The sequence below is a fragment of the Melospiza melodia genome, chromosome 2 (genome assembly GCF_035770615.1).
Source record: "Melospiza melodia melodia isolate bMelMel2 chromosome 2, bMelMel2.pri, whole genome shotgun sequence".
NCBI lineage: Eukaryota > Metazoa > Chordata > Aves > Passeriformes > Passerellidae > Melospiza > Melospiza melodia.
This window is the reverse complement of record NC_086195.1, coordinates 78,147,230-78,173,662: the sequence shown is the minus strand read 5'-3', so window position 1 is coordinate 78,173,662 and position 26,433 is coordinate 78,147,230. Positions and strand designations below refer to the sequence as shown.

At 38.6% G+C, this 26,433-nt stretch overlaps 1 protein-coding gene across 1 annotated transcript in view; it reads left to right on the top strand.

The window, feature by feature from the left end:
- The window catches only part of GUCY1A2 (guanylate cyclase 1 soluble subunit alpha 2), a 153,177-nt gene that overhangs the window by 85,812 nt on the left and 40,932 nt on the right, over positions 1 to 26,433 (top strand). Inside the window, exon 6 of the mRNA XM_063148946.1 lies at positions 7,881 to 8,024. Coding sequence (XP_063005016.1) covers positions 7,881 to 8,024 — 144 coding nt within the window. The remainder of the gene's footprint in view (positions 1 to 7,880; positions 8,025 to 26,433) is intronic.

Genomic DNA, 26,433 nt, shown 5'->3' with positions numbered 1-26,433 from the left:
TGATGCCATGTTATAGTTAATGCACAGAGTGTATTTTAATTGGGCTAAAGGAACTTTTTCTGCATTTTAATTTCTCATACAATCAGTATCCACTCAAGTTATTTCTTCCTGCCTTCCTTGATTTTTGTTATAGTGCCACTGGATTAACTCCCATCGCCACTGGCATAGATATTCTGTTGTCTCTCAATAGGGTCCCTTAGAATACTTAAGTGATTAATTCAAAACCTGAATTTCTATACATTAAATGAATGAATGTGATGATTGTTGTCAAAACACCTCGTCATTGCTCAGTCCCACTGAAACAATTAGTAACATAATTAATGGCTGTATTTGAGAACAGGGAATAGCATATATTTATAGCTTGGATTATCTTAGAATCTGCCAAAATAGTGCATTATAATGGTCTGCACTTGTACTGAGTGTGGTTGCTTGAAGAAATAAAAGATGCTTTGTGAGCTACTTATGAAATGTCAGGCTCATACAGCAAATTTCTTTATAGCATTTTCATTTTGAGATTTACCACCTAAAATAAAAAGATTATGTTCCTTATCCCCATGTTTGCTGAAGTATCTATGGAAATCTTCGCTGTCTGCAGATGCTTGATTGCTTTAAAAAGCTTCTTTTTATCTGAGTAAGACCTTTTTGTCAGTAAGTTTCACAGGTTTCCCTGTTTCCTAATTCATAAGGATGCTGATTTCATTTTTTCTCTTGCTCTCTCACCCTCCACCACTGTGGAAAGCCCACTTGTATCCCCTCAAGTGCCATGAAACCATGTCTGCTGCAGTCTGGATAAGCTCAGCTCTCCCAGCCTGTTTTCCCAGGTGCTCCAGCCCCCATCTTGCTGGCCCCAAAGAGTTGGATCCAGTTTATCAATCTCTGTCTTGCACTGAGGAACCCCAAAGTGGATGTGGTATCTGAGTCTAACAAGTGCTGAGTGGGGGCTGATTGGCACTTCCCTGGCCTCTGTTCATACATCCAGAATGTCACTGGCCCTCTTTGCTCCCAGGACTGGCTCCCGGCCCATGTGACATTGACTGCCCAGCAAGACCCCTGGGGTCTCTGCCAAAGAGCCACTCTTCAGGAAGTTGGCTGTATCAGTTCCAGAGAAATTCTTTCCCAGGGACAGGACTTTGCACATGTCCTTACTGAATTTCATAAGCCTCATCCTGCCTGTTAAAGTCACTCAGGATGGCAGCCCAGCCCTAGAGCAAATTGACAATTCACCTGTCTCCCCTTTTGGTATCAACTGTAGGTTGATGCAGGTGCAAATAATGTTGTTATCAGGAAAAACACCTCACAGATTTTCTTATAAAAGACAGATATATTTTAAAATTCTAGATTTTCTTTAATATACTGTGTTTTGAAAAGTGTTAACTGCTCAGTAAACATTTTATGCACTGAGAACAGTGTGTCTGTATTTTTGTGGGAGAAGGTAAAGATGCATAGGAAACAGGCAGAAGGAGAGGCAGGTTAAGGTGGAGAATAATGATCTTCAGTGCAGATTAAAAAAGGACTAAAAACTAGAAAAGTTAGTTTTCTCAGAGAGAATAGTTAAGTGATGAACAGAAGAGCATTAAACTGCAATTAGCTAAAGCATTACCCCTTTCCCTGCTCATTATTTCTGTTTTCCTCACTTTCAAGCTCTTTAAGAGGAAACTGATGTAATTGCAACTGCTGTTTGTTATTATTTCAGTTTTACAAAATAAAGTTTTATAGACTATCTCCCAGCAGTAGGATAGTTTCAGGCTATTGGCAGATTACTCATATGTGATAAGAAACAATTTAGTAATGATCTTCTCTTCAGCTAAACATAGCATATACTTTGTACACTGTGTCTGTAAACAGGGTGTGGAGCATAGAAAAATTGTTTAATATTCCAAGTTTCCTTGCCAACTTAAAATTACAGTGATTATGAACACATACTTACTTAAGCAGAAATAAATATTTCTGGTGATTAAAATAGCAGAAAGTGGGGAGACCACAAGCAGGATTTGATGCATATGGAAACTCAATTCAATTGGAAGAAACATCTGTTACTCTGTAAAAAGAAGGGTAAGAAATCAAGACATGGCTAAAGAATATCTAAGTCTGGTTATTCTATCTAAACTTTATGTGTATGATACACTTACATAGATTACCCATATATATATTTTTTTCCTCAAACGTGACCCTTTTTTCATCGAAGAGAAACCTTTAACAAACATTTGATATGAAATTCGTATATATTTGCTTTCCAAAGTAATCCTATATTCTGGTCATCTGTGTGTAGCAGGAATATCCTGTGGTTCTTTATCCTGAACTGGTAAGCAGTGTCACTTTTTATTTCCAATTTATTTTTAAAAAAAACACCATTGAACCAGGCTATAAAGGACAGTGACATAAATTATTTTAGGTTAAATGGGTACTAGATATTGCAACCCTTATGAGTGAAATAATAGATCTGTATGCAACCCTGTGAGTATTTTAGAGATGAAAACAATAGTACATAAGTACCCTTCAGAGGAAGGTGAAGGATCTACAAAAGACATGCTGTTAAAGGTAGGTTTTCTTCTTGAAAAAAGACAGAAACTTTTGAATTTTCAGACCCATTTTTGGTATGTATTTCATTTTGATTGTAAACAAAGAAGCCTGATTAATATGAGTATAATTTAACCCATTAAACACACACAAACTGCACTCAGACTTATTTATGTCTCTCACCTGAAAAAAATAGTAGTGAGTACTCCATTGTAATAGTTCTAATACAAATTATATATTAGGTTTTCACGGGAAACCTGCTGAGAGAGACAGGACTAAAACTACAGCCTGTTCTCCCTCCAGCTACTTCTTTCAATGTATTTAATATTTCTGATTGCAGTAGAAATTTCAGATTAGAATTGCCTCAGAGTGACCTGTGCAATTACATTTTTAATGTTTATTTCCAAGCTGTGCTTTGAAAAAGGTTCTGAGTAGGACTCATTAGAATTGAGTGTTTGAATTCCTGAGTATTTTAGGTGAAAAATCTTCAGCCTGCTATTTCAGGTTTTACTTTAAAAAATGGTATCTCTGCCCCATGTATGACACTCTGTGAAATGAAGTGTGACACTTCAGTTTTTTTGTTACCTCTAGAAGTTCAGAAAGTTAATGACTGGCGCATATTCATGAATTCAGGATGAATGATGCAAAGCAGGGATGTTACATCAGTGCACCACATTTTCCCTTAAAAACTGTCACTGAAACAACACCCTGACTTTATATGCATGAACATCATTTGGCTAAAACTTCCAGTTTCTCAGTTTAATAACAAAAGACAGCGTAAGTTTTAGCTACTGATAGTTGGAAGAGACCTGTTGGAGCTGCCCAGGGATCAGGCTGTTAACCTCTTTTCTATGGCACTTTAGAATTAGCGGAATTACATTTAGGCTTCTGTGCTACTGAATTGATCTGCAATCACATTCCATCTCAAATGGTTATGAATTAAGGATAAGTGACTGTAAGACAATTACTATAGGGTTCACCCTCTGTAAAAATTGCTGTTCACATCTAAAGCAGGCATACAGTATCTACTGATGACTAACAGGAGCTGGCTGTATAGAAAATGACTTCTTGAAAGCAGGAGGTGTTTGCTTCTTGCTGCAATTGGATGCATTATCACTCTTCAGTATTCAGCAGTGTTGGGATACCAGTCAAGAAAGTTTTCCTGAACTGTAGAGGACACAGCACTTCAACTAATTATTAATTTTAAGATAAGATCTTTTGAGAGCCTGACTGGAAAACATTTGGACAGTTCCAGTGACTTGAGAGTTAAAGAAGGCTTTAGAGGAGGCTTTTGTATAGCGGTGTAAATAGCTGCAAAGTTTCCTGGATTCTTCATTTGTTAGTTAACAATAAAAATTCTGTTATGCAGTTTTTAGAAACTGGTCTTTTTCTTGAAATCCAAGTTCAACTTCTTTTCTATGGTACTGTGTATTAATTCCCAGTTAATGAAAACTCCAGTGAACCTGGTTATGGTAAGTGTAAATCGGTGAAAAGGGATGAAAAGTTGGTAACAGTTGTCCAGGCATTCAGTGTGTAGCTAGAACTACTAGGAGCAGTAAAAAACTATAATTTAATTTAAAAAAACCCCAAAAAACAAAAAAAAACAAACCCCAACCCCAATTCTTATTAATGGTAAACTGTCAGTCATCTGCAAAAACGGCTTTAATATTCAGAAGAATATTAATACTTTTTTAAAGAAGCAGCATAAGGCATTCCAGTCTTAAATGATTGAAAGCAAAATATCTTTTCCTGCATATGTATCTAGGAAGAATATAAAAATCGAATATACTACTACTAATGCATCTTAAAAGTCACATTACAAAGTCAAAAACTCAGAATCTAGTTTATCACATGGTAGAGATTTTCTCTGGACTTTTATTGCTGTATATCATCATCTCAAAGTGCATCAAATAGATCTGAGTGCAGCAATTTTTAGACACTTTGAGTAGTGCCTGCCTTTTCTTTTTATCCTATTGGCATTGCGTATTTATGGAGTAGGTTGCTCTCTGGTGTGCACAGTTTCATGATCTACCCAGGCAATACTTTGGAGCAAGTTATGAGCAGTACTTTGTGTTTCTAGTCCAATTGCTAGTCCTCAGCTGAGACAAGAGAAATTCCCTTCTTCCCTGTGTGCATCTGACCTACTCAAGGGCCCAGCCTGAAATTCTGAAGTGTGATGTATCACTTTTGTTACAGACTCTATTTTAATGTCCTCATATACCCTTGTGAAGCTCAGCTAGGCCAAGTGAAGGTTCTGCATCTGACTCAGGGCAATCTCCGGTATTTGTACAGACTGGTGGATGAATGGATTGAGACCATCCCTCTGAAGAAGGACTTGGGAATATTGGTAGATAAAAACTTTGACATGAGCCAGCAATGTGGACTTGCAGTCAAAGACAGCCAACCATACTCTGTGATACATCAAAAGAAAATGTGGCCAGCCGGTCAAGGCAGGTGATTCCTGCTCTGCTCTGGTGAGACCCCACCTGCAGTGCTGCATCCAGCTCTGGTGCCCTAAGCAAAAAAGGGACATGGATGTCTTGGAGTGGGTCCAGAGGAGGGCCACAAAAATGACCAGAGGGCTAGAGCACGTCTCCTGTGAAGACAGGCTGAGAGAGTTGTGTTGTTCCACCTAGAAAAGAAAAGATCTTGTTGTGACCTTTGATGTATAAATGGGGCTTATAAGAAAGATGGAGAGAGACATTTTACCAAGGCCTATTGTTACATGACAACAGTCATTGGTTGTGAACCAAAAGTGACGGTATTTGATATAAGGAAGAAATTCTTCACAATGAAGGTGTTGAGACACTAAAACAGGCCCAGAGGAGCTGAGGGTGCCCCATCCCTGGAAGTGCTCAAGGCCAGGTTGGATTGGGCTCTGAGCAACCTGGTCTTGTGGAAGGTGTCTCTGTCCATGGCAGGGGAGTTGAAACTAGATAATCTTGGTGTCCCTACCAAAAGCATTCAATAATTTTATGACTCCATACAAGTGGACCAAATGCAAATGCCATGGACAATCTGAATTACAAGAACTCCTGGAACTTTTGGAAGATTTGTCAAATCTGGTTTTGAAGAAGGATGGAACCAAGGTTAAGGTTTTGTGGAGGTACTCATTATGAAAATTTCAGCTTAAATGCTTAGTTGAGAAAGACCCTAGAAGTGACTGAAAACAGGGTTACAGAATGATAAATCATTAGACAGACCTGTCAGTACTTATCACATCCAGTTTAAACTACCAGGTCAGTCTAAGCAGTCATAGTCCTTCCCCTACTTCTCCAGTATTGCTGTCAGATGAACTCCATAGGGACAAGCACTTTAAAGAGTAATGGCATTATTACAGTTTTTATTTTTGTATAAAGATGAATATGAGGCAGCTTCAGTTCCGTTTTTCTGGTAGTACAGTACATTCAGTGTGTGGAATTTAGCTGTTAAATTTCAGCTATGGAAATTTCCAAGGGGGAAGAAGCTAACAAAATAAGTAGCTTTGTCTGAACACTGCAGGAACAGTATATGATCCCACATCTATGCAACCAACTTTAGTGGAAAAGCAATTCTGAAATTGGGACATTAAACAAGGAACAGAATTTGTATTTAATTTTTGTATCTGACATCACAGACTCAGCTCTTTCTGTAGTAAGCTCTTTGATGTTTATTCATGATTTTCAAGAATGACAATGGATTTCTGCTAATGCTTCCTTCCAATTTAGAGTATTTTTAAACATCTATTTCTTCAAGACTGTCTTTTTAACTTCTGATACTTCTCACTGTGCTTGTTTGTCTTTTTGCCCAGTTTCTACATTTTTCACCAGCCATGGATATATTCTTGCCCACCCATTTATCTTTGGAAAAATAAACTCCTAAACTGCAGGGCTTTGGTAGTGTCTGCTGCTTGAGGACAGTCATCCTGAGATAAGGCAAACAGGCAGACAGCAGTATTGATTGCTCCTATGTGTTTTGGTCTATATACAAGTACTATTAGGAGCTTTCAGAGTATTGAAGGAGCTCTAATGATTGTCTCATCTCAGGAGAAACCTTCAGCTTCTTATCTATATTTACATCCTCCTGCACAATCAGTCAGAAGGGTTAAAGTTGCAAACTTCACAATGGGCTTGCAGCAGATTAAGTTTGGTGGTGGGAAGTATTTGCTCAACCAGTTCTAGGTTCATACTCTGGGTACGTTTACATGTGATGCTTACTATTTCAGGTATTATTTATATTGAGATACTGTTTCCAGTTTATCACTTTATCACAGGAGATTAATCTGAGAAGATCCAGGCCTACTACTTAGTAGATTCTCTGCAGAGAGATGAATCAGCTATATTTATTCTCTGAATAACTGCTTTCTCACTGCTTGCTTTCTTCTTACCCTAGTCTTTGCTGAAGCATTTTCTGGCATTCCTGTAGTGTCGTGTGCAGAATGAAAGCCAGATTAGTTTTATGTCAACAAAACTAAACTAATCCTTGAGGTCTGCTTGGGCTCATTTGAATGGATTTTGTGTGAGAATGTTACAGATGTGTGAGCAAACAGACTGCAAAACACAATGCTGTAAATAAAGCTGCAGGCCTAGAGGGCTGCAGTGTTTCTCAGGCTGCCTTTATCCAGAGCCAGAGGGCTGCTGCAATTCATTTTGCTCCCACTTCTTCCTGGGGGCCAGCTCTTTTTAAAGCAGATCAGGATAAGAGAGCAGTAAGGCCTGCCTGAAGAAACCAGAGGGCTCTGTCTGCTGAACTTCATGGCTGCAGGTGGGGAATGCAAAGTAAGATATCCTGCATGGTAGAGAGAGACATCAATTCTTATTTGAAAATAAGGGACAAATGTGCAGGCAAAAGTCTGTAGCAATAGCATCTCTTCATAAATTATACCAGGAAGAGCTATCCACTAATGAGAAGTTAGATAGTCTTCACTGTTTTTGATGGTGATGTTTTGCTTTTTCTAATTCTCTTCCTGATATAATTTTCTAGCATATCAAATACTAATTATGAGTTATAATTATGTGGCGCTACTCTTACCCAACAGCAAACTCAGCCAGGATAGTATAAAATGAAGCTGCAAGTGATTTCTCATTTAGGAAAATGCAATTTTCTGTGTTACTGCTGTGGGAGAATGTTGTCATATCTCAGCCGATGCCATACACTATTCTAGACAATCTTCTTTGGTTATTAGGTGATAAACCACTGTGCTATTGCTTGTTGGGTTTTCACCGTACCTGTTTGCAGACTCAGGTAATTATGCTCTTTTGTCTAATTGCTTATTTATGGGTGTTTTGCTCACATGTTTTAAGCAACTGTTTGATTGCAGCCCTAATGGCAGGGTTCCCCTCTCATTATCACACCATAACTCCGTGTTTGTCTGATTGCTGCAGGTGGAAACAATAGGTGATGCGTACTGCGTTGCAGCAGGGCTCCATAAGAAAAGCCTTAGTCATGCCAAAGCCATTGCCCTGATGGCACTGAAGATGATGGAGCTTTCAGAAGAGGTTCTTACTCCAGATGGAAGCCCGATTAAGGTAACCCCTTTGCTCTTTACTCTCAGCTAGTCGGTGATACACAGACCCACTTAATTTTGTTGTGTTCTGTGCCAGAGTGCTTACTCTTGCATCACTATGTCTGCAGCTCTGATGGGCGACAGGCCCCTTCTCCAAATTGGTGTAAACCTGCATGAAAGAAGAATCTGTGGACTGCCTGCACTTTCTCACTGTTAATGTGCTTCCTTCCCAAGCTATGCCATTTCCGTTCCCTACTTTGTTACAATGGGGGAAAAACCAGATGTCCTTTTGTAACATTTTCAAGCTCCTCTGCTGTTCTGCTTCATTTGGTCCTATACCAACATATTCAGAAGAATACCATTCTGAAAAAATATGTTGGACTGTGCATCTTGAAGAAAATTCTATTAAAACTTCATGTGAACATTCATTGAACACAAAATAAGCATTAAAAGACTGAAGATACCAGAAGACATAGCATTTTCAGTTTTGATAGAAAACTATTTCAAACAGATGTTAATTTAATCCTACTAAAATATATATTTTTGATTGATTTTATTTGCTTTTCCAATAATTAACGGCAGTTATATGTGCTAACTACACTGGTATGTGCTGGGAAAGCTGTCTTCCAGAGCCTCTTCATATTTTCACTTTCTTTTGAGTCATTGCTTCAATTGCAGGGAGATTTTGAAGGTGTATGTTTTACTCTGGGACTCACTTTTTGTGACTGTTTTCATTAACACACATTATTTTTCAGAAAAATCCTCTTATTTTCACTGTCTGCATAACAAAACCTGTTAAAGGAAGACATAAAAACATCGTAGAGGAAATATGTATGGAATAAAATGCTGGGAATAACCAAGTATTTTCAAAGAGTCCTAATAAACCTCCATTAGAATTCAGAAGAAAAAAGTTTATCATACTTAAACTGAAAGTAGAGGTACTGAGAAGTTCATCTTAATTTCTTAATTGTTCTGTTTTAGGTGTAATAGATTTCAGGGCAGGAGGGATGGTGATATTGTAGCATGTTGCTACCTTTGTACCTTATCTGGAAGCTGTGCTTAAAAATAAAGCTTATCTTTCATAGAAGGATATTCTGATTTGTTTTAAAGTTTATTAAGATTAGGGTTCCTCTCATGTGGCTACCTTTACCCTGTAAACTACTGCAATAAGGACTTTTGAAGAAGTCTACTTTAGTTTGTCCTAGTTTAGCTGTCTACTCTAGGACAAGATGAATCACTCCCTAAAAATGTGTGCTTTTTTAGTTGTCTGTAAGGGAGATTTATGTACTTAACCTAAATGTGGATGTCTATGCTGTGAGCTTCTACACTCTGTCACATGAGTCCTCGTACAAGTGGCAAGGAATGCATAATTTTTCCTAGTGGGTATTTCAATGATCATCATAATTAAAAACATACTCATAATTTCTAAATTCAGTTGGCATGACTTTTGCCTTCCAGACAATGTTAAATTGGCTAGAGTGATCCCTATATTTGTTAGTCAGCAGTTTTTCACTTAAAAATCATGAAGGGGCCCATTGTGCCACAGATTCCCATTAGCAAATGTTCCATGTGCATTAAAATGTCTTAAAGCAGCATCAGGGAAAGTTCAGATTGGATAGAAGGGAGATGTGGTCAATCACTTGAATGAGGTTATCAGGAAAGTTATCATGGCCCCAAGCGTGTATGTGGTTAAGTGCTTGGACAGCTCTTAAATTTATGAAATTACTTTTAGGTTGCCCTGTGTGAAAGTTTACGGAATATATGTATTTTCTAAATTGCTTTGATGGATGTCTTTTGTTGCCATCTCAAGGCTGAATTCACCAGAATGCAAGGATTTACTTTTTGTGGTTCTTGAAATGTTCATCCCTGTGATAGCAGTGAATATCTTATTAAGTGACGCTTCAAGTCTCAAAAAGTCATGATGAAAAAGTAAATGAATAAATTTAAAAAATACCATATCACATAAACAGGAGTATAGATTTTCATCTATCAAGTGCATTAGTAGATGATGAAATGAGGCTTGTTATCTGGGTACACTGTTATCATATGAAGGTGTTCATTGTAGTGATCACAAAAATAACTTCTTTGTACAACCATTTAGATGTTATGAAAAATGTGCCCCTTAGAGCAATGCTAGTGTGGGCAGTGAGCAGTGATGTGTTGGATGGAACCCTGGATGCTGAGAATTTTAAACTTTCTGTGCTGAAGGCACAGACTTGCAAGAGAGCACTGCATTTGACCTGAGGCTGTGGAGAAAGCTTCCTAAATTTTTTAATAGCACTGGAATTGTAGGTAATATCACAGAGTGGAAAACTTAGAGTTTGGGGTTTTAGAACATAGTAATAAACATGAAGCAAGATGGTAGTTTTAGGGTTGGAGGCAGGTTGTTCTTCACCTTCTTCTTCATGGGTTTGGGTGATGTTTTGTAGTTGGACAGAAAAGTCTGCATTGCAGGCTTCCAGGGATCAGTTATTGGGTTAAAAGGGCAAATAATCTAGGTGTCATTTCTTAATTGGATAGTTTAGTCTTAAATGACCTTGTAAGAAGAGATAGTTAGCCATTTTGTGCCTTGCTAATGAAAGGCTGCACAATTCATGGTTGGGAGGTTTCACTGATAACAAACAATAAAAACCCGAGTCTGAATGTGAACCACCGTCTCAAGTGCCTTCAGTCCTGAGCCTGGCAGAGGTAGAAAAAACGAGCAGAGAACCCACATGATGGACCTCAGGATGGTGGCCAGGTGTACCAGGCAGCTCTGGTTTGTACCCAGATGATGCTCCCTGCTCTGAGTCAGAGCTCATAGCATGCTGATGAGAGAGAACCGTGGTGTGCAGCTCACACCTACTCAAGCATTTGCACTTCCAGCAGAGCCAGAGGCAGCACAAATGCATGAGCAGGATGGGAACTCTGTGCCAGCACTCCTTAAACCTGTGTGAGCAGCCTGGCACTTGAAGGGTAATGAGAAACTGCTATTTTGCAGAAAGAGAGAGCGAGCTGTATTACAGCACAGCACACAAATCCTATCATCAGTGTTGTAACACAGCCTGCCCTCTTGGAAAGAAATATTTGTAACAGAAAATGGCTGATCATTCCCTTGTGAATGATGGAGAAGGCTTCAGGTCCCTGTGTGATTTTTTAAAAACTCAGTTCTACTAGAGGCAAAATCCTGTTACTTTAGAATGAGCTAAGGCCTTAGTACAAGAGAGAGACTTTTGCTTCAGATACTGTGTGTAGAATTTGATATAGATTTTTGTCCTTTCAGCATAAAATTTTATTTTGGAAGCCATCTTTTGATTTATATTCTGTACAACTATTTATATGTAGCGCTTTATGACTTTAGTCTGAAAATATTCATTTAAAATTGCCTCCTACATTTAAGTGAGTGTTACTTGAGTATAGGATGTGCTTTTTACTTTACTACATTTTTTTTTTTAGCTAAAGTGGAATTATATTAATTTTAATAGCTGAAGATAATACTGTAAGAGGAATTCTCCAGGGCATTGACCTTCAGTGAAAGGTTGCAGTGCAGATATGGAATTCCTAGAGAATATTATTGCTTGGATAACTTTTTATTATGCTTCAAAGCTTACCTAATTAATCAATGTGTGGTGTATATCCCGAATAAAGAGAAAAACCTTCTTTTCAGTTTTTCTTTTCAAAAGGGCTGCTGTGACAGAACATACCTAGTTTCCTCTAATGAGATTTCTTGAGAGAAAATTATCTGCTTCATTTTGTGGTATATGAAGGTTTATGTAATAGGGTCATGAAGAGATAAGAACTGGGAACTCGGAGGAAAAGTAAACTATTTACATGAAGCTGCTAAAATTAACTACAATTATTTAGATTAATTGTGTGCAGGTGTTCTTGTCTAAAGCATAATGATTGAGCCCTACCACAGCAATTCAAAACACATTGCGAGATGTTTTGCTACAGCAGAAAAATTTCATCTATATTTAAAATTATTTATGTTACCATAACATGAGAATTAGACCTGTAAATACTGTAATCCCAAGCCAAAGCAAATACACGCCCCTACCTTTCTTTTTGCTCACTTTCTCATGACTAGTTTGTGAAATACTCTAAACAGAATAGTGCAGAACATTTCTAGCTGATGCTGGCTTCAATGTGATTAATTTCTTCTCAGGTGAGGTAGATGGGACCTTGCATTTGCATGGCACATAATCTGGTACTAGGATCAGTTGTTTCTTTATTATCACTTGAAGCTTCTAATCATCACCTTCAGATGTGCCAAAGCTATTTTATTATTGGATTTGTAGGCTGCACTCAAACAGTGTAGGCATTAACCTCATCTAATTTCAAACACTAACTGTGTGAACAGGTATGGCTAAAATTGTTACTGTAGCTCCCTCTTAAATGAAGAGAGTAAATTTAGCCTGTATTCATCTGAAATGCTTGCAGTGTCTAATTTATAATGAAATATATGAATTAATATTTGTCAGGTAAGTCCTACCTCAGGAGTGAACAGGTTAATGACCTCTCAGCATGGATGATCCCACTGAAAAGAGCTGAACTGAAACAGAGGTTCACAGCTTTGATCTGTCACAGCTTTTCCATTTGAATTTTAGATGTGATCCAGACTTTCCATACTTCAGCTTTCCATATATAGGAGATAGACAAAGCTTTACAAGTAGAACCATTAATTTAGCATGTCTAAGATATATGACCTTGCAGCATTAGTTTTGGTTTATGTTGTCTATTTTAGTACCTGTGATCATGGTGACTGAAACAATGAAAACCTGAGGTTTGATAAACCTCTAATCTCTGCTTGCCAAGTGGTAAATTTTAACTAGCATGAACTCTGACTTGTGAGTAAGGGCACAGAAGAGTCAAAAAGGCTCTGTAGATTGTAATGGCTTATGGCCACAGTGAGCGACACACTTTCCTAAGTAACATGGAGATGGGCAATGAATTTTAGAGTGCATACCATCTTCTGCTGGTTCATTAAGTATTTCCCTTTGTATTTCAGTGATATGCCACTTGGATCCGGGACCCACGTAGAAGTGCCAACATTTGTTTGTATAAGTGGGATTTCTATTTTTTTAAGTGAAGGCGCCATTCCCAAAAACAGTGAGAGAGGGCAGCAGGTGTTGTCTATGTTATCCTTTTCAGTGTTCCTTCCTTGCTTATTATTCACGTTGTGGTGTGCTGGTTTTATAACAATTTAATGGTTCTATCGAAAAGTACATCTTTACGTAAGCAGCAAAAGGTTGTCTGGTTTGGTTGAAGTTGTGAAGGGCTGACTGCTGATGCAGGCATTCTCATCAGCCGTGTGAAAAGCTGCTGCATTCCTGCAATGCTCCTTGCTCCATCCGTGGTCTCCTAGCAACTTCGCCTTGTACCTAATGTCTGCATCAGACTCTGGAAGGTATAGGATATCCTACTTCAGCCTGCAGAACTGGAAATTAGAAATATCCTTGTGTTGAAAGGAAAAAGAATCAGAAACAGTTCCACAAAATAAACCTTTGCAGTAAGAGATTTTCAAGAGCTTGTAGTTTCACAGGTTTACCAGCATTAGAGCATCATGGCAGTTTTGGGGGCCATTCAGAGCTGCACATCAGGTACCTTGGTACCTTTTCTTTACAGCATGCTTGGGAGATGGTGAGACAAAGTCAGCCCTGGTGATGATTCCCTGGACGTGGGAGAGTTCATGATTGCACTTCCTCAGTTTGGCCCAGTGCCTTTGGAAATGTAAAAAGAGAGGAGCTGATTGAAGCACATTTCCTCAGGAATGTGGGAAATGGCAAGTTTTCTTAGACTACTCTAAGGGAAAATTCACTTTCCTCAGCCCTACAGTCAGTTTCACTCAACTGCTTCCTTTTGTATGATTTTAGTAATGATCTTTAAAAATCCCAAACTGCACCCATTATTTGCAGCTTCTTTTCTTTGGAAGTGACTTTGTCAAATACAGTTGTATTTTAGATGCATTGTAGGACAGTGTTACTGCATATGTTGCAGTAACAAGGCAAAGTGGGATTTATAATGAAGAATCTGGTCTGAAAAATTAGACTGGCACTTAGTCTGCTGAAGAGGGGAGGTTCCCAAAGGGTTGTTCATTCTTTCAGATGGCAAACATTTCAGTTCTTAGGTCTGCTCTAGGTGCTAAAGGTAGATTTTCAGAGCTATGAGGAGTTGATTCTACACAACATAATGATCCACCTGCTCAGGCAGAGGCATCATACTGGGATTGGCAACCTAGTGTAAGTCAAACTTGAGTAAACTAGAAAGCTATGGAGATTTTTTTTTTAATGACTGCTGGGAGAGAGAGACCTAAAAGACAAGCAAGGAGCTAATTAATAACGTGAGCATCAGCTGAGAAGAGGTTTTGTCATTAGACCTGGCCGTTCTTCTCTCATGCCATGTGTTCTCTGACATTTCATCTCTGGCACGTAGGAAGCACAAGTGCCATTCCATCTCTACTTGACCCTGTGGCAGAGATAAAACATGTTTGTAGAACCCAGGGCTGTTACACAGGGCACCTTGTGAACTTTCCCACTGTTTATTAGTTCACAGTGATTACTACATGTTCACAGCTCTTTGACTCACAGTATGCAGATCTGGCTGCGTGTGGAAACGCCTCTGTAATTCAGTCACGTTTCCTGTTCCTCAAGGGAGACTAAACCTTGCTGTGATGGCTGCACCTAGCTTATGGCTTTGTCCTGGTGCCTCACAGTGAGCAGATACTTTCATTTTCTTCTCTAGGTGCTATAACTACGTGCACAGGAAAACCAGCAAGGATTTCAAGGTTTAGATCCCTGCAGGGAGCACAGGATATGCAGCTGGGTTGTGGGGTCAGCTTTGAGGTCACGGTGTGACATCTCTCACGGTTCAGCAGCCATTCCAGACACAAACGCCTCCAACTAACACTCCAGATGTCTAGCTAGCAGTAGAACTGGTTGGGAATTTTCCATAGAAAACACTTTTTGGCTGAGAACAGTTTATGGTAACAAAACAAATTACCAGGCATATCTACCAGCTTTTGTTGAATCACTGATCAAAACTCACGTCATAGTACTAAATACCAAGTTACTGGGACAATGACCTGGGGAGAAAAAACCCAGAACTTTAAAGAGAGTAAAGCATTAAACTTGTATTCTTTATGAGGAAAAAGACCTCTGCATTCTCATTTATCTAGGATGGAAGATATCCTATGATACAGTTTTGCTCCTGGGCTTGGGTTGGGACATTTTTTGCAGCTGCCAGAACTTCACATTCTGGCCTTGACTGTTACAGTCAGTGGAGGACTCCCATGCTGAAGCTGAAATTTTCTGGTTTTGGTATTGTACATTGATTCTTTATTCAGACAAAACCAAGCAATAATAACAGAAATGCAACCCTCCAGGAGAATAAATAATTAAATCTGTGCTGCATACAGCATTTCAAAAGGTTGATATTTTTGCATCTTTATAAAGGGAAGAATAGACAAAAATCTAAATTTAGAATTGCGGCATGTACAATGATGTTATATGTTTATATATAATAGAGATATAAAACTTGAAATAATTAATGAATATTTAAAGAATTGGCTAGGGAATCTAGGGTAGCAGAGAGCTGAAATTTTATTTCTCCTAAGTCCTAAATGTATGTTCTCTTCTTCCATTATGTTTCCTGTCAAATAAAAATTAAAAGGTCTGGTTTCCACTCTACAACAAGAGTATTTTTCTTATCTCCTGAGATGGAGAAGAGATGAAAAACATTACACAAAAGTTGAAAAAGGTAGTGATATGAAAATACACAAACCTGCAAGGACTCACAGAAGATAAGCGGTAATACACTGAGAAACAGCACAGACTATGCATAAAAATAGTGCTTGATTGGCTTTTATGCAGTAAGCATGCCCAGAAAATGCTAGCCTTGAATTGCTGCCTCATTGGGTTAATAGGCACAGGTGATCCCAGAGGCCTCAGAGGGAGATGCAGAGATGCAAATGCCATGCCCTTTAAAGCTGTAGAGGTGGTTACTACCTCAGTGTCTGTTTCCAGCTGCTGAGATGCTGTCAGGCAGCTGCTGCCCTTTGCTGCATTGCTCGAGCATCTGCCTCTCCCTTCAGTGACTGAGCTGTCAGCACCTGCTTTGTGGTCTGCCGGCTTGAAAATAAGGAAGCCTATTCTGTCCAGTGCTGGTGATATTTATTTGCTGTTGTAATCTCAGTTATGTACATTCTCTTTTCTAAACTGGACAATATGTTGCTTTAGAACTACCAGTAAATCACTTGATACCCAGTTTGTGTCTCTTCCAAGGGCCCCAACAGTTTAGTCACCTAATCCAAATGGATTTCTTTATCTGGAGTCACAGTGTACCATAAATTGTAAGTTTTGGCAGTGAATGGGGCAAATCTACTTCATCCTGACCCTCCCCTAGAAGAAAGAGATGGTGTTATACCTGCTGTAGCCTTACAGTGTGCAAAAGTAACACATCCTCCTGGATAATGCAGCTTGGGCATCTGTGGGCTAGATGACAATGCTAACTTAGCTCCTTCTTTCATCCAGATGCAGCCTGGAGAAAAAGATTCAAGAAAGAGCCTTGTCCCATCTACACCTTCTCCCCTCTTTCTTGTCTGCTACTGCATGAGTAGTTTTGGATAAGGTGCAGCTGGAAATAAAAAAGAAAAAAAAAAATTTGGGCTGCCTGCAGCGTTTCATACTGTATGACTTCTGTTACACATTTGAAGGGTGTTGTTCTTCTCTCCATAACGTATTAGTAGTCTTGTCCCTTTAATGCAATTTTTCTGTGAGGATTATCTCACTGGTAGAAAGAGACAAAGCTTTTCCATGTTGCAAGGAAGAGCACCTTGGTTGTCCTTCTCTTTCCTTACCCTGGATTACAAGCAGAGCCTTGCCCTGAATCCCAGAGGAGCTGCCTGTGGGTTGTCTCATGGAAATCAGTGTCTTTGTCAGCCCCACTGGGTAATCCTCTAGAAATGTTAACCTTTATCCATCCACGGCTAAAGCATTTTTAGGAGCAGCTGGCAGCATCTGCTCTGCAAGTTTAAGAAGAAGAAAGTGCATTTGTTAATGGTTGCACTTGGCTTCTCCCATTCTCTCCAACATGCACAGTTCAGAGAGGAAAAGTCAAAGTCTGCAGTTTAAAGCACCAGTTAAAAAACCCTATGGCATAACTGTTGTCATTATTCTGAGCTAAACAGTGAGTCATTGCACTGTGCTATATTTGAGTGAACAGTTCAGATGAGGGGTGGATGCTCGAGGATTGTACTTGGCCTTCTGTTTGGAGCTGACAAGTTCAGCAACATTGTTCAACAGTTTCAGAATAGTTTAGTTCCCTAAGGAAGAATGCATTTCCTGTCATAAATAAATCCATAAACTAAATGTTTCATGGTATTTCAGCTTTCTTTCATATGAGACATGGAGTGTTTTGGAAAAAAATGCCAGTATTTCCAAGGGATTTGTGACAGCCTTTTCTGTTCAAATACCTCATTTAAATCTAAACTAGGGTAAAAGTAATTCAATGCAAATAATCCTCTTCAGAAACTTTATGTTGAATAATTTGAACTTTTTTAGCATAAAAATCTCCATATTTATATTGGATTTTGGTTTTGCTTTAGTATTTTAAAGAGAGAGGAGACGAGAGGCAAAAGCATTAGTTTTGAATGGAGAAGGAGGGAAAACAAAGCACAAATAATCTGAGGATGTTCAGTCCTGCCATGTGACCTATTTGATTGCAGCAATGAAAAGCAAGGGCAAAGTGGTATAAGGAAAAGTGGATTAGAATTTACAAGGATTTCTTCACCTGGCAGAACTTGGAGGGGCCAAAGTGATCATTATCCTGAAGGAAAACCTAATTTTTGTCTGGCTTGGGAGCCTCATTCCAGGAAAAGAATCTACCCTGAGAAGGAAGATGGGAAGAGATGTATTTCTGCAATCTCATTTTACCCTCCTGTAAAAACTCCATAAAGCAAAAGCTCTGGATATTTCTTGCTGAGATATAGTTTTCCTAGATGAATAAGATATTTCTTGACATTTAGCAAATATTCTAATACTTTCACCATTATTTTGATATCTAAAATGACAAAAACTGATTATAACAAAGTTGTCAAAAATCACAAAATCGTAGAACAACCTTTAAGGTTGGAAAGGATTTCAGAAGATCAGCTAGTGCAACTTTTTGTGCCCAGATGACATTATTGACCACCCTGTCCAAGGACAGCTTGAACACCTCCACTGATGGGGACTTCACCACATCCCTAGGGATGTCGTTCCAGTGATTGATTGTTCTCACTGTAAAAAAAAATTATTTCTTATGTTGAGATGAAGGCTCTTCTGGTGCAAGTTGTACCTGTCACCCCTTGTCATGTCCACGAGTCCTCTGTGGCATTCTGTCTTGTTTGTAGCTGCCCTTTAAGTACTGGAATACTGTGATGAGTTTCCTCCCTTAGGTGTCTCTTCTGCAGGGACGAAAGGCCCCACTCCTTCAGGCGTCCCTCACAGGGCAGACTCTCCAGCATCGTGACCATCTTTGTGTTTTTCCCTTGGACACTCCAGTTTGTCCGTGTCCTTGCTGAGCAGCGGGGCCATGGCTGGGCGCGGTGACAAAGGGTGAGCAGGGCGGGATGTTCGCGTCTCCATCTGCGCAGCGATGCCCCTGCGGATGCAGCCCAGGATCCAGCGTGCCTTTGCTGCTGCAGCAGGGCACTGCTGGCCCTGCCGGCTTGTGCACCAGGACCCCCAGATCCCTTCCAGCAAGGCTGCTTCCCAGCCAGCCATGCAGATCCAGACTTGGCTGAGCTCGTTAGTTATTCTGGCCCAGGTAACGGGATGATAGGTTTACATTGGTAAAATTTGGTGTTCATCTGGGAGACATAGCATGTTCTTTGCAACAGTGTATATTTTCACTTTTCTGTAGACTTTAAATGGAAAGTGAGTAATTAAATTCCTATGTGCCTTTCTGAAAATTTGTCTTTTCTATCATCTCTCTTCAAGTACCTGTTTTTCTTTCTGTGACAACTTACTTTGTTGTAGTAGGTCCATTTGTGCTGCATTTTAAAAAATGGATGAAAAAAATTAGTAAAAACCTTTACCAGAAGAAAAAGAGTCCTAAAAATAGGGAGATTTTTTAAACTGCCATACAGTTCTTTGGGAAAGGAACTAACTGCTGTTGTTACTGCTTTACTACTGTCATTTCTGCATAGTGGCGCCCACTCTGTAGCCACAAACAACACTTTGCAGAATTAGAGTTATTGTTCCCTTTGGGAACATCAATATGCTTTACGTAAAAGAAGCAGACTTTTACAAAACCTTAAATTGAAGAAGTCTTTTTTTTTTCTTGACTGATCTATGACAGTGACAACAAATATATTGTATGAAATGACACATATATAGTTCCCTGTTATTCCAATAAGTGTTTCTGTGAGTTTTTTTAATAAATGCTATGATCTCAAGGTGTTATGATAGTCAGAAAATAATTGAGCTTTGTGGTTTGAAAATCAGGCATCTGGGGGCATTTCAGGTAGGACAATGAGAACCACTATAAAATCCAAACTTTAAAGTAGATCGTACACTCAAAAATTTGTATTTATAGTCCCTGTTTATAGAACTTTGATATTTTATTTGTTATTTCAGTTTGCATCTGTGTATGTTTTTCCATCTTTCCCAGTTTACAGCCCATCTTGCTTACTTAAAATGTTTTGAAAATGTGATCATCTCATAGCACACTGGTTGCTTAAACTTAGAGAAGAGCTTCATTCAGATGTCTTTTTGGCCAAAATGCCTATTTGTTTAATCAGATACGGTCCAGTGTTTATGGATAATTTCAAACCTGGTTTAGCTAACTATACATTTGTAAATGTAAGTGCTTTGGGAACTGAACTCAGGTCCTTTTATTTGAGTAGAAAATCCTTTGCATTTAGCTGCCTTTGTTCAGACTTGGATTTTCTGAGGAGAAACTGTCATTTCAGTTCACAGATACTGAAAGGGATATAAATATAGAGAGAATGAACAGTTTCTTCTCTATGTTACAAGTCTATTTGTCTTCAAGAATTTGCTCATGGTGGCTATTCTTAGCTTATATTCACCAAGACAACATGAAAATTAGTGACCCTTTTCCTACATAAACTCTGAAAGACTAATTAATTTAATTTCATTACATGCTAATTTTAGCATGGACAAAGTATTTTTGTAAGATGCAGACTGACTGTTTCATTATTTTTAACTCCAAAATATTAATCTCCTTTCACTTTGAATAATGACTTTTTCAAAGGTAAAATTAAAGACGACATGGAGTTCAAACTTAGGGGGTTTATTTCTGTATGTGTTTATCACAAAACTTCACATCTCTTAGAAAATTATTTGATGTTCAAATTTACAGTCTCACTTTTCTTAAACTTCAATGAGAAAAAAGCATGATTGTGTCCTGTTTAGCACTCCCTGGAACCTTTTCTCTATCATAACTAGGAAAAAAAAACCTTCAAAGGCTTCAGTGAGTCCTTCATTTAACCCCATTTGTCTCCAGGGTACCATCCATTGCGTACTGGGCTCTCTGTTATGTCTGCTTCCAAGGCCACACTACTGCACTAGATGCTCTTTTGGTCTGATTCAGTAGTTGTTCTTACATTCTTATCTAATTTATTGCCAGTTCCTAGTCGCAGATCTCTGCAGCTAAATGTCAACTCCTTTTTCTGAAGGAATGACATATTTAATAGCTAGGATAGCTCAGATAACAAAAGCTACAAAAATTCTGTTTGCTGTGACTGAGATCATGGTATCTATTTCAGTGTGGTTACCCTACAGATTTTTATAGAATAGAATCATGGAATTATGGAATTGTTTAGGTAGGGAAAGACCTTTAAGATCATCAAATCCAACCATTATCACGGCACTGCCAAGTCCACCACTAGACCATGTTCTTGTGGTTTGTTTATACATTCTCATTTCCTCCTCAACAGACTCATAGGAAGCTTATGAAATTGCTAGTCATAAAAATATTGACGACACTATAACATTCTTCTTCTGTTCTCAGAGCTTTCATTACTTTTGAGCATTTGCCAAAGAATTCTTAGGCGTTTTGTTTTTCATGAGCTCTTCCTTGATGTTTGCCATTTGTTGCATTGTGTATATTGGATACCTAAATTATGTGATGTTCTGCTGTCTGGACAGAAGAAAAGCTTTAGAGGCATGAGAATGAATGGCAAATAGCTAAATAATGAAGTCTACTCTTGTTCACACACGAAGGCTATTGTTTACAGGAGATGAGATTAATTCTGCTAAGATCTGTTCCCTTGTGAACTCATTGAATAAGTTTTTTGGGCTGACTGTTGATGACTAAAAAGAAATGAACAGCCATTCAGAATCAGTGGGATTGTTTGCAAATGTACCTTTTGCAGAATGGAGGAAGGCTGTTCCCGCAGTAGAACTGTCTCTCCTGTTATGTCTTAACAAATTTAGGGAGCCACACTCTACAAACAATAATCTATAAGACAGTCTGAGTTTCCAGACTAATTTTCCGGAGTTTCCAGACTGATTTTCAGTAAGCATTGCATCCTGGATAGTGGTAATGTAGGGTTCCACTTCCCTTCACCTAGAATTGTGAGGTAGGTATATTTCATACTTGTTGCTGGTTTTGACAATTCTGTAATAATAGCCACCCAGGGTTTCTTTTTTTATTTGGTTTTGGTGAAATATTTTGCTCATATTAAACCAAGATTTATTGTAAATGCATTCCTTTATGGGTTTTTAAAATAGATTAAGATTTCTGGTAAGAGAAATTGTTATTAGGAGTAGCCACTGTTTGAGGGGAGTGGGGAAAACAAAGCTTAGCCTGTATGGCTTACAGTAGGAAAAGGTAAATATCCCACACCCCATATGAGGGAGTACTGTTAAGCCCCAAATAGTATAATGGCTGTTCTTGAGCCTGTCATTGCTTTGTCATTTCAGTTTTGTTTCTCAGAAAAGATGTTTAAGAAGTGCAACGTGTATGAAACTGAATGTTTTTCTTGCTAACCCTAATAGCAAGAATCATCAATGCACAGCCCACATAACACTAATATTAAAATTAAATCTAAGCTTTAAACAATGTTTTGCAAGAGGAATCAAAAAGTGTTCTTGAGAAATTGGAAAGTGAGAAATAAATGCATGTTTTAGAATCTCTTGTATGCTCAGTGGGCATCTGAATCCCAAAAAATTACATTGTTTGGAGCTATGACCAAATTGCACCAGATGACTGCTTTTAGTTTTGTCTTCTGGAGATCAAAAAGCAATATGGAACCCTAATGGCTTCCTGAAAGTTCTTCTGTGTATACATTCCTTCTCTCCTCCACAGAAATGGAAAAGGAACAAAAAGTCAATAGGAAAAACAATTCTGAACAGCAAATCTTCATGCATAAGAACTGAATAGCAAGTTTACAGGCTGTAGAAAGCACTGAAATTTGAGGAATTTTCTGAGAGGCCTGTAATACCAGTTTTTCTGTTGCTTCCTTTCCAAGAACAGCAGCAAAGAGCAACTGTTAACTGGCATTGTGTCTTCCTCAGTAGGATGTGTGTCCGTGCATATGTGAATACATAGAGAGAGGGCATATAACCCTCTCTGTAACGCATTCACTTGGATTCATTCTGCTTGCAAACATTGCTAAGCCCATCTCCTGATGTGTCATAGACTCTCATGACAGTGTTACGAATAATCAAGATGCAACCTCTTCCTGAGCATATTGACAATTTAGTTGGACAAGGTTCCAAAATGACAGTGTGACTTGGGGTCTCTCATTAGTTTGGGTTAACAGAAGTTGATACCTTTATAGCCCGGTACCATTGGAGGAATTACAGTTTTCCCATGGATACTGTGACACATCTGGAATTTTTACTGTTACATGAAAAACAGATGTGCATATTTTTCTGTTACTGCCGTGTTTCACTCTGGACTTAGCATACCAAAACTTGACTGTCACTGGTCCCCTTGCTCCATGCTCCTCCTCTCCCATTCATTTTGTCTTGCCTTGAATTTTGCTTTTAAGTCATTTTCTGTGAGTGAGATTCTCTTTTGCTCAGTGTGGTTATGCTCAGATATATTAATTATGGCCTTTAGGATTTGTTAGCTACAGCATTTAGGATCACTGTGGCTTAGTATGGATGAACATTTATTGTTGTCCTTGCCATGAATGCCTTGGGGAAGGCCTGTGTCTTATCTTGTGTCACAGCCTTAATCCACAGGTCCCTCTTCCCTTCCTAATTGCTGTTTTCATTAAACCCAGGCATCCTAAGCATCCCACAGCATACTGTCCACTCACCAGCTTGCATTGCTGTCTGCTGTCCTACACTGCCTTTGGCCCAAATCCTTTCCCAGGCACCTTTTGAGTCAGTGAGAGTTGAGTAACAAGGTTTGAACGCTGCTCTGTGTGTAATGCAGATCTGCTGCAGCGTGCTGTCAGCTGTGGGTGTCAGCACAGGGCTAACTGGGTGGGAAAGCAGGGAGATAAATCATGTGCTTTGATGCTACCTTCTGTTTTAAACTCTCTAGGACTGCACTGAGGTGACGTCAGAAGCACCACTTGTGACCCCCACAGAAATGGCACATTTTCAAAACTGTTACTTTTAGAAATCATTTTTGGGGAAGGTTTCCAGATGTCTCCCGGTTGAGCAGAACTGATTCCCATTCTTATGAAAAATATTTTAAAATTCATGAATTGCTTTATTTAAATAAAATCATGGATATGTAGAGGGGAAAAGGGACTCTTACTGTGGAGTTAGAGGTTGGGTTTATCATTACCACATACTTAGAGCCAGGAGGGCAGACCAAGGAAAGAGGAGATGCAGCCAAATAAGCTGCCATCAATTAGTGCCTGAACAAAGGTTACAACAAAGCCTCCCTTCAGTCCCGTGAACATCTGAGGAGTCCACTCAGTGCATAGCTTTGAAAAAATCTGCTTCAAAGAAAGATGACCAGAAATATGCTGGAACTCAGGGACAGGCAAATATCAGAGTTATCTGTTCTGGTTTGCTCCACTTAGTTTGAGCAGCCATAACAATCTAATGAGGGCATCACAGAAAGTGGAACTCAGCAGAAGGTGATGTATTCTTACCTCAGAAGACTCAGAGCTGGTTGGAAGCAAGGAAGGCTGGAAAGCTATTATTCTTCATTTGCCATGTTCTGACAATGTTTTATGGGTGTTGAGCACTGCCATGGTTTGTGTCGGGACAGTCCTCCTTGGACTGACCCAGCAGCAGTGCTGTGATTCTGTGGCTATATTGGGTCAGATCTGAACAAGTTGATCTTAGCACAGCTTGGAGTCTGTGTGCCTCACTGAAATGTGCAGTGCAGGTAATAGCTTTAAAGGTATTCAAATTTTAAAATAGCCTTTCTCAGTGTGGCAGAAATTAGAGGTACAAAGAGCTTGTGTTTGCTTGGCAACATTTCCTTGTGAATAATGTGGAAGTGTACTTCCTTGTTAGCAGGCTCTTCACACATAATTTGTAAAAAAATCTGCATGTCTGTTGAGATACATTGTTCTATGATTTAGACAGACATTAATAAAACGCACACTTTAATGCTTCTGTTTGCTCAAATTTGCTTATTAAGTTCAGCTGCATGAATATGGATGGTTTTTGATTTGAAGAAAGCTTCTATTTATTTCTATAGAAATTAATTTATTTATTTCAGAGAAAAGGAAAAGAGTTTTCATTACTCTTCCCACAATTCTACAATAGGGAATGGTGTCTGTGGAAAATGTAGTCTGAACATTATTCATCTTTCCCATGGGGATTACTAGAAGTAAATTATGATTCTCTGAATTTGCTTACAAACCAAGATCAATTTCTAAGTAACACTAAATGAAGAAAAATTGTGGTGATTTATCAGACGCAGTCCACTGTAGTAGCTGCTTTATAATGAGCTTTGAGACACACTATAATGCAGTCTTTTGTTGCAAATATCTTTTGTACAGACACTGCCTACCTTTTATGAATTAATTGGAATTTAACATGCTACAGCTTTGAAGTATATGAAGCCAAACCCTTAATGTGGGAAGCTTCTGGGATTTAAACACTTTTGCAATGAGAAATCTTAAATGTGTTTTGACTAATTTCATTCAAGGATCATCTACAGCATTTTTATGTAAGTGAATCTCTTAATTTCATGAGCCTTACCACTCTAATTAAAAGTTACATTTCAGTCTTTAGAACATTTCTAAGAGACCCATAACTTTTTTACTTGGTAATATATTTATTGTTATAGCATGTCAGTTACTGACTAGAATTTTAGCACCTGCATTTTTAAATTCATGATCACAGGCTTGAAAAGTCAATGGAAAGTAGTTAGTTTTGCTGTTGCCACTGTCACACATGGCACAATAAGTGTGCCAGCTCTTCAAGTAGATCACTGCAACAGAAAAGGATTGGTGGATTAATGGAGTTTGTGCTGAGGCCCTTCCATCTATACTTAATGTTTTTGAGATTTTTACTTGAAGTGATTTTGTTCCTCATACTAAATGTCTCTACCATACTAAATGCCTCCACAGATCTGAAAGATCAAATGTTGTTTTACAAACTGATATGCCTGTAAAGGTTTGTCTTAACTTTGGTGTACATCTTGAGAAGAGCTACTGCTTTAATTTTCTTTAACAGGGTTCTAGTTTATGCAGAACAAACCATTTTTTGAAGTGAAGCAATGTAAATTAAATAGAGGCAGTTGGGGCAGGTGCTTCAAAACCACATGGAATGGTTTAAAAGCACAACCACTAAGTTGTACTTTGGAGGTTGCTGCCCTTTAGTGAGGTGATTCTTCCTGTCATTCTCATGGAGGCTGAATGTGCAGCTGCCAAAGTGTTTCCTGTGAAAGGGTTTGTTTTGTTAGTTATCCACAAGAAGCTTAGCTGTGGTCATGAGGAGCAGACCAATGCCAAAATAACATGACTAGATATGATTGCAGTGTAGTAACAGAACTGAGAGTTCATCATGAAAGGATGACTGTCTAAAACTTTTGTTTTCTAATACAAATGTTTTCTGTCAAGTTTGCACTGTTTTGCTATTCATGGGTGTGCTTGTTACTGCAAAGTATGTTGTTGACATTGATCATTGTATGATTATCACAGAAAGGATGTTAAATATCTGAGTTTATAGCATGAGTAAAATGGGTTCAACACTGCTGCTGTCTACATTTTTTTTTAGTTTTAGTAAATTTTAAAGACAATGTGAACAAAGGTACACAATTTCTCTTTGAGCTGAAATTCAAAATTCTGTTTTTTTAAGTGGTTTCAGAACATTAAAAAATATTTCTCCCACCCCATCTGTTCTTAAGGATGACAGGAAAACAGACTTTGCAGCTGTCATTTGAAACCCTCAAATGTAACACCACTTTTTAATTAGTTGTCCTTCAGTGCAGTATGATGTTAGAGTTAAAAAAGACACACATATGTTAATACATCCTGTCCATCTTCCAGTCAACATCCTCACGATGTTCCAGTGTTTCAGTAG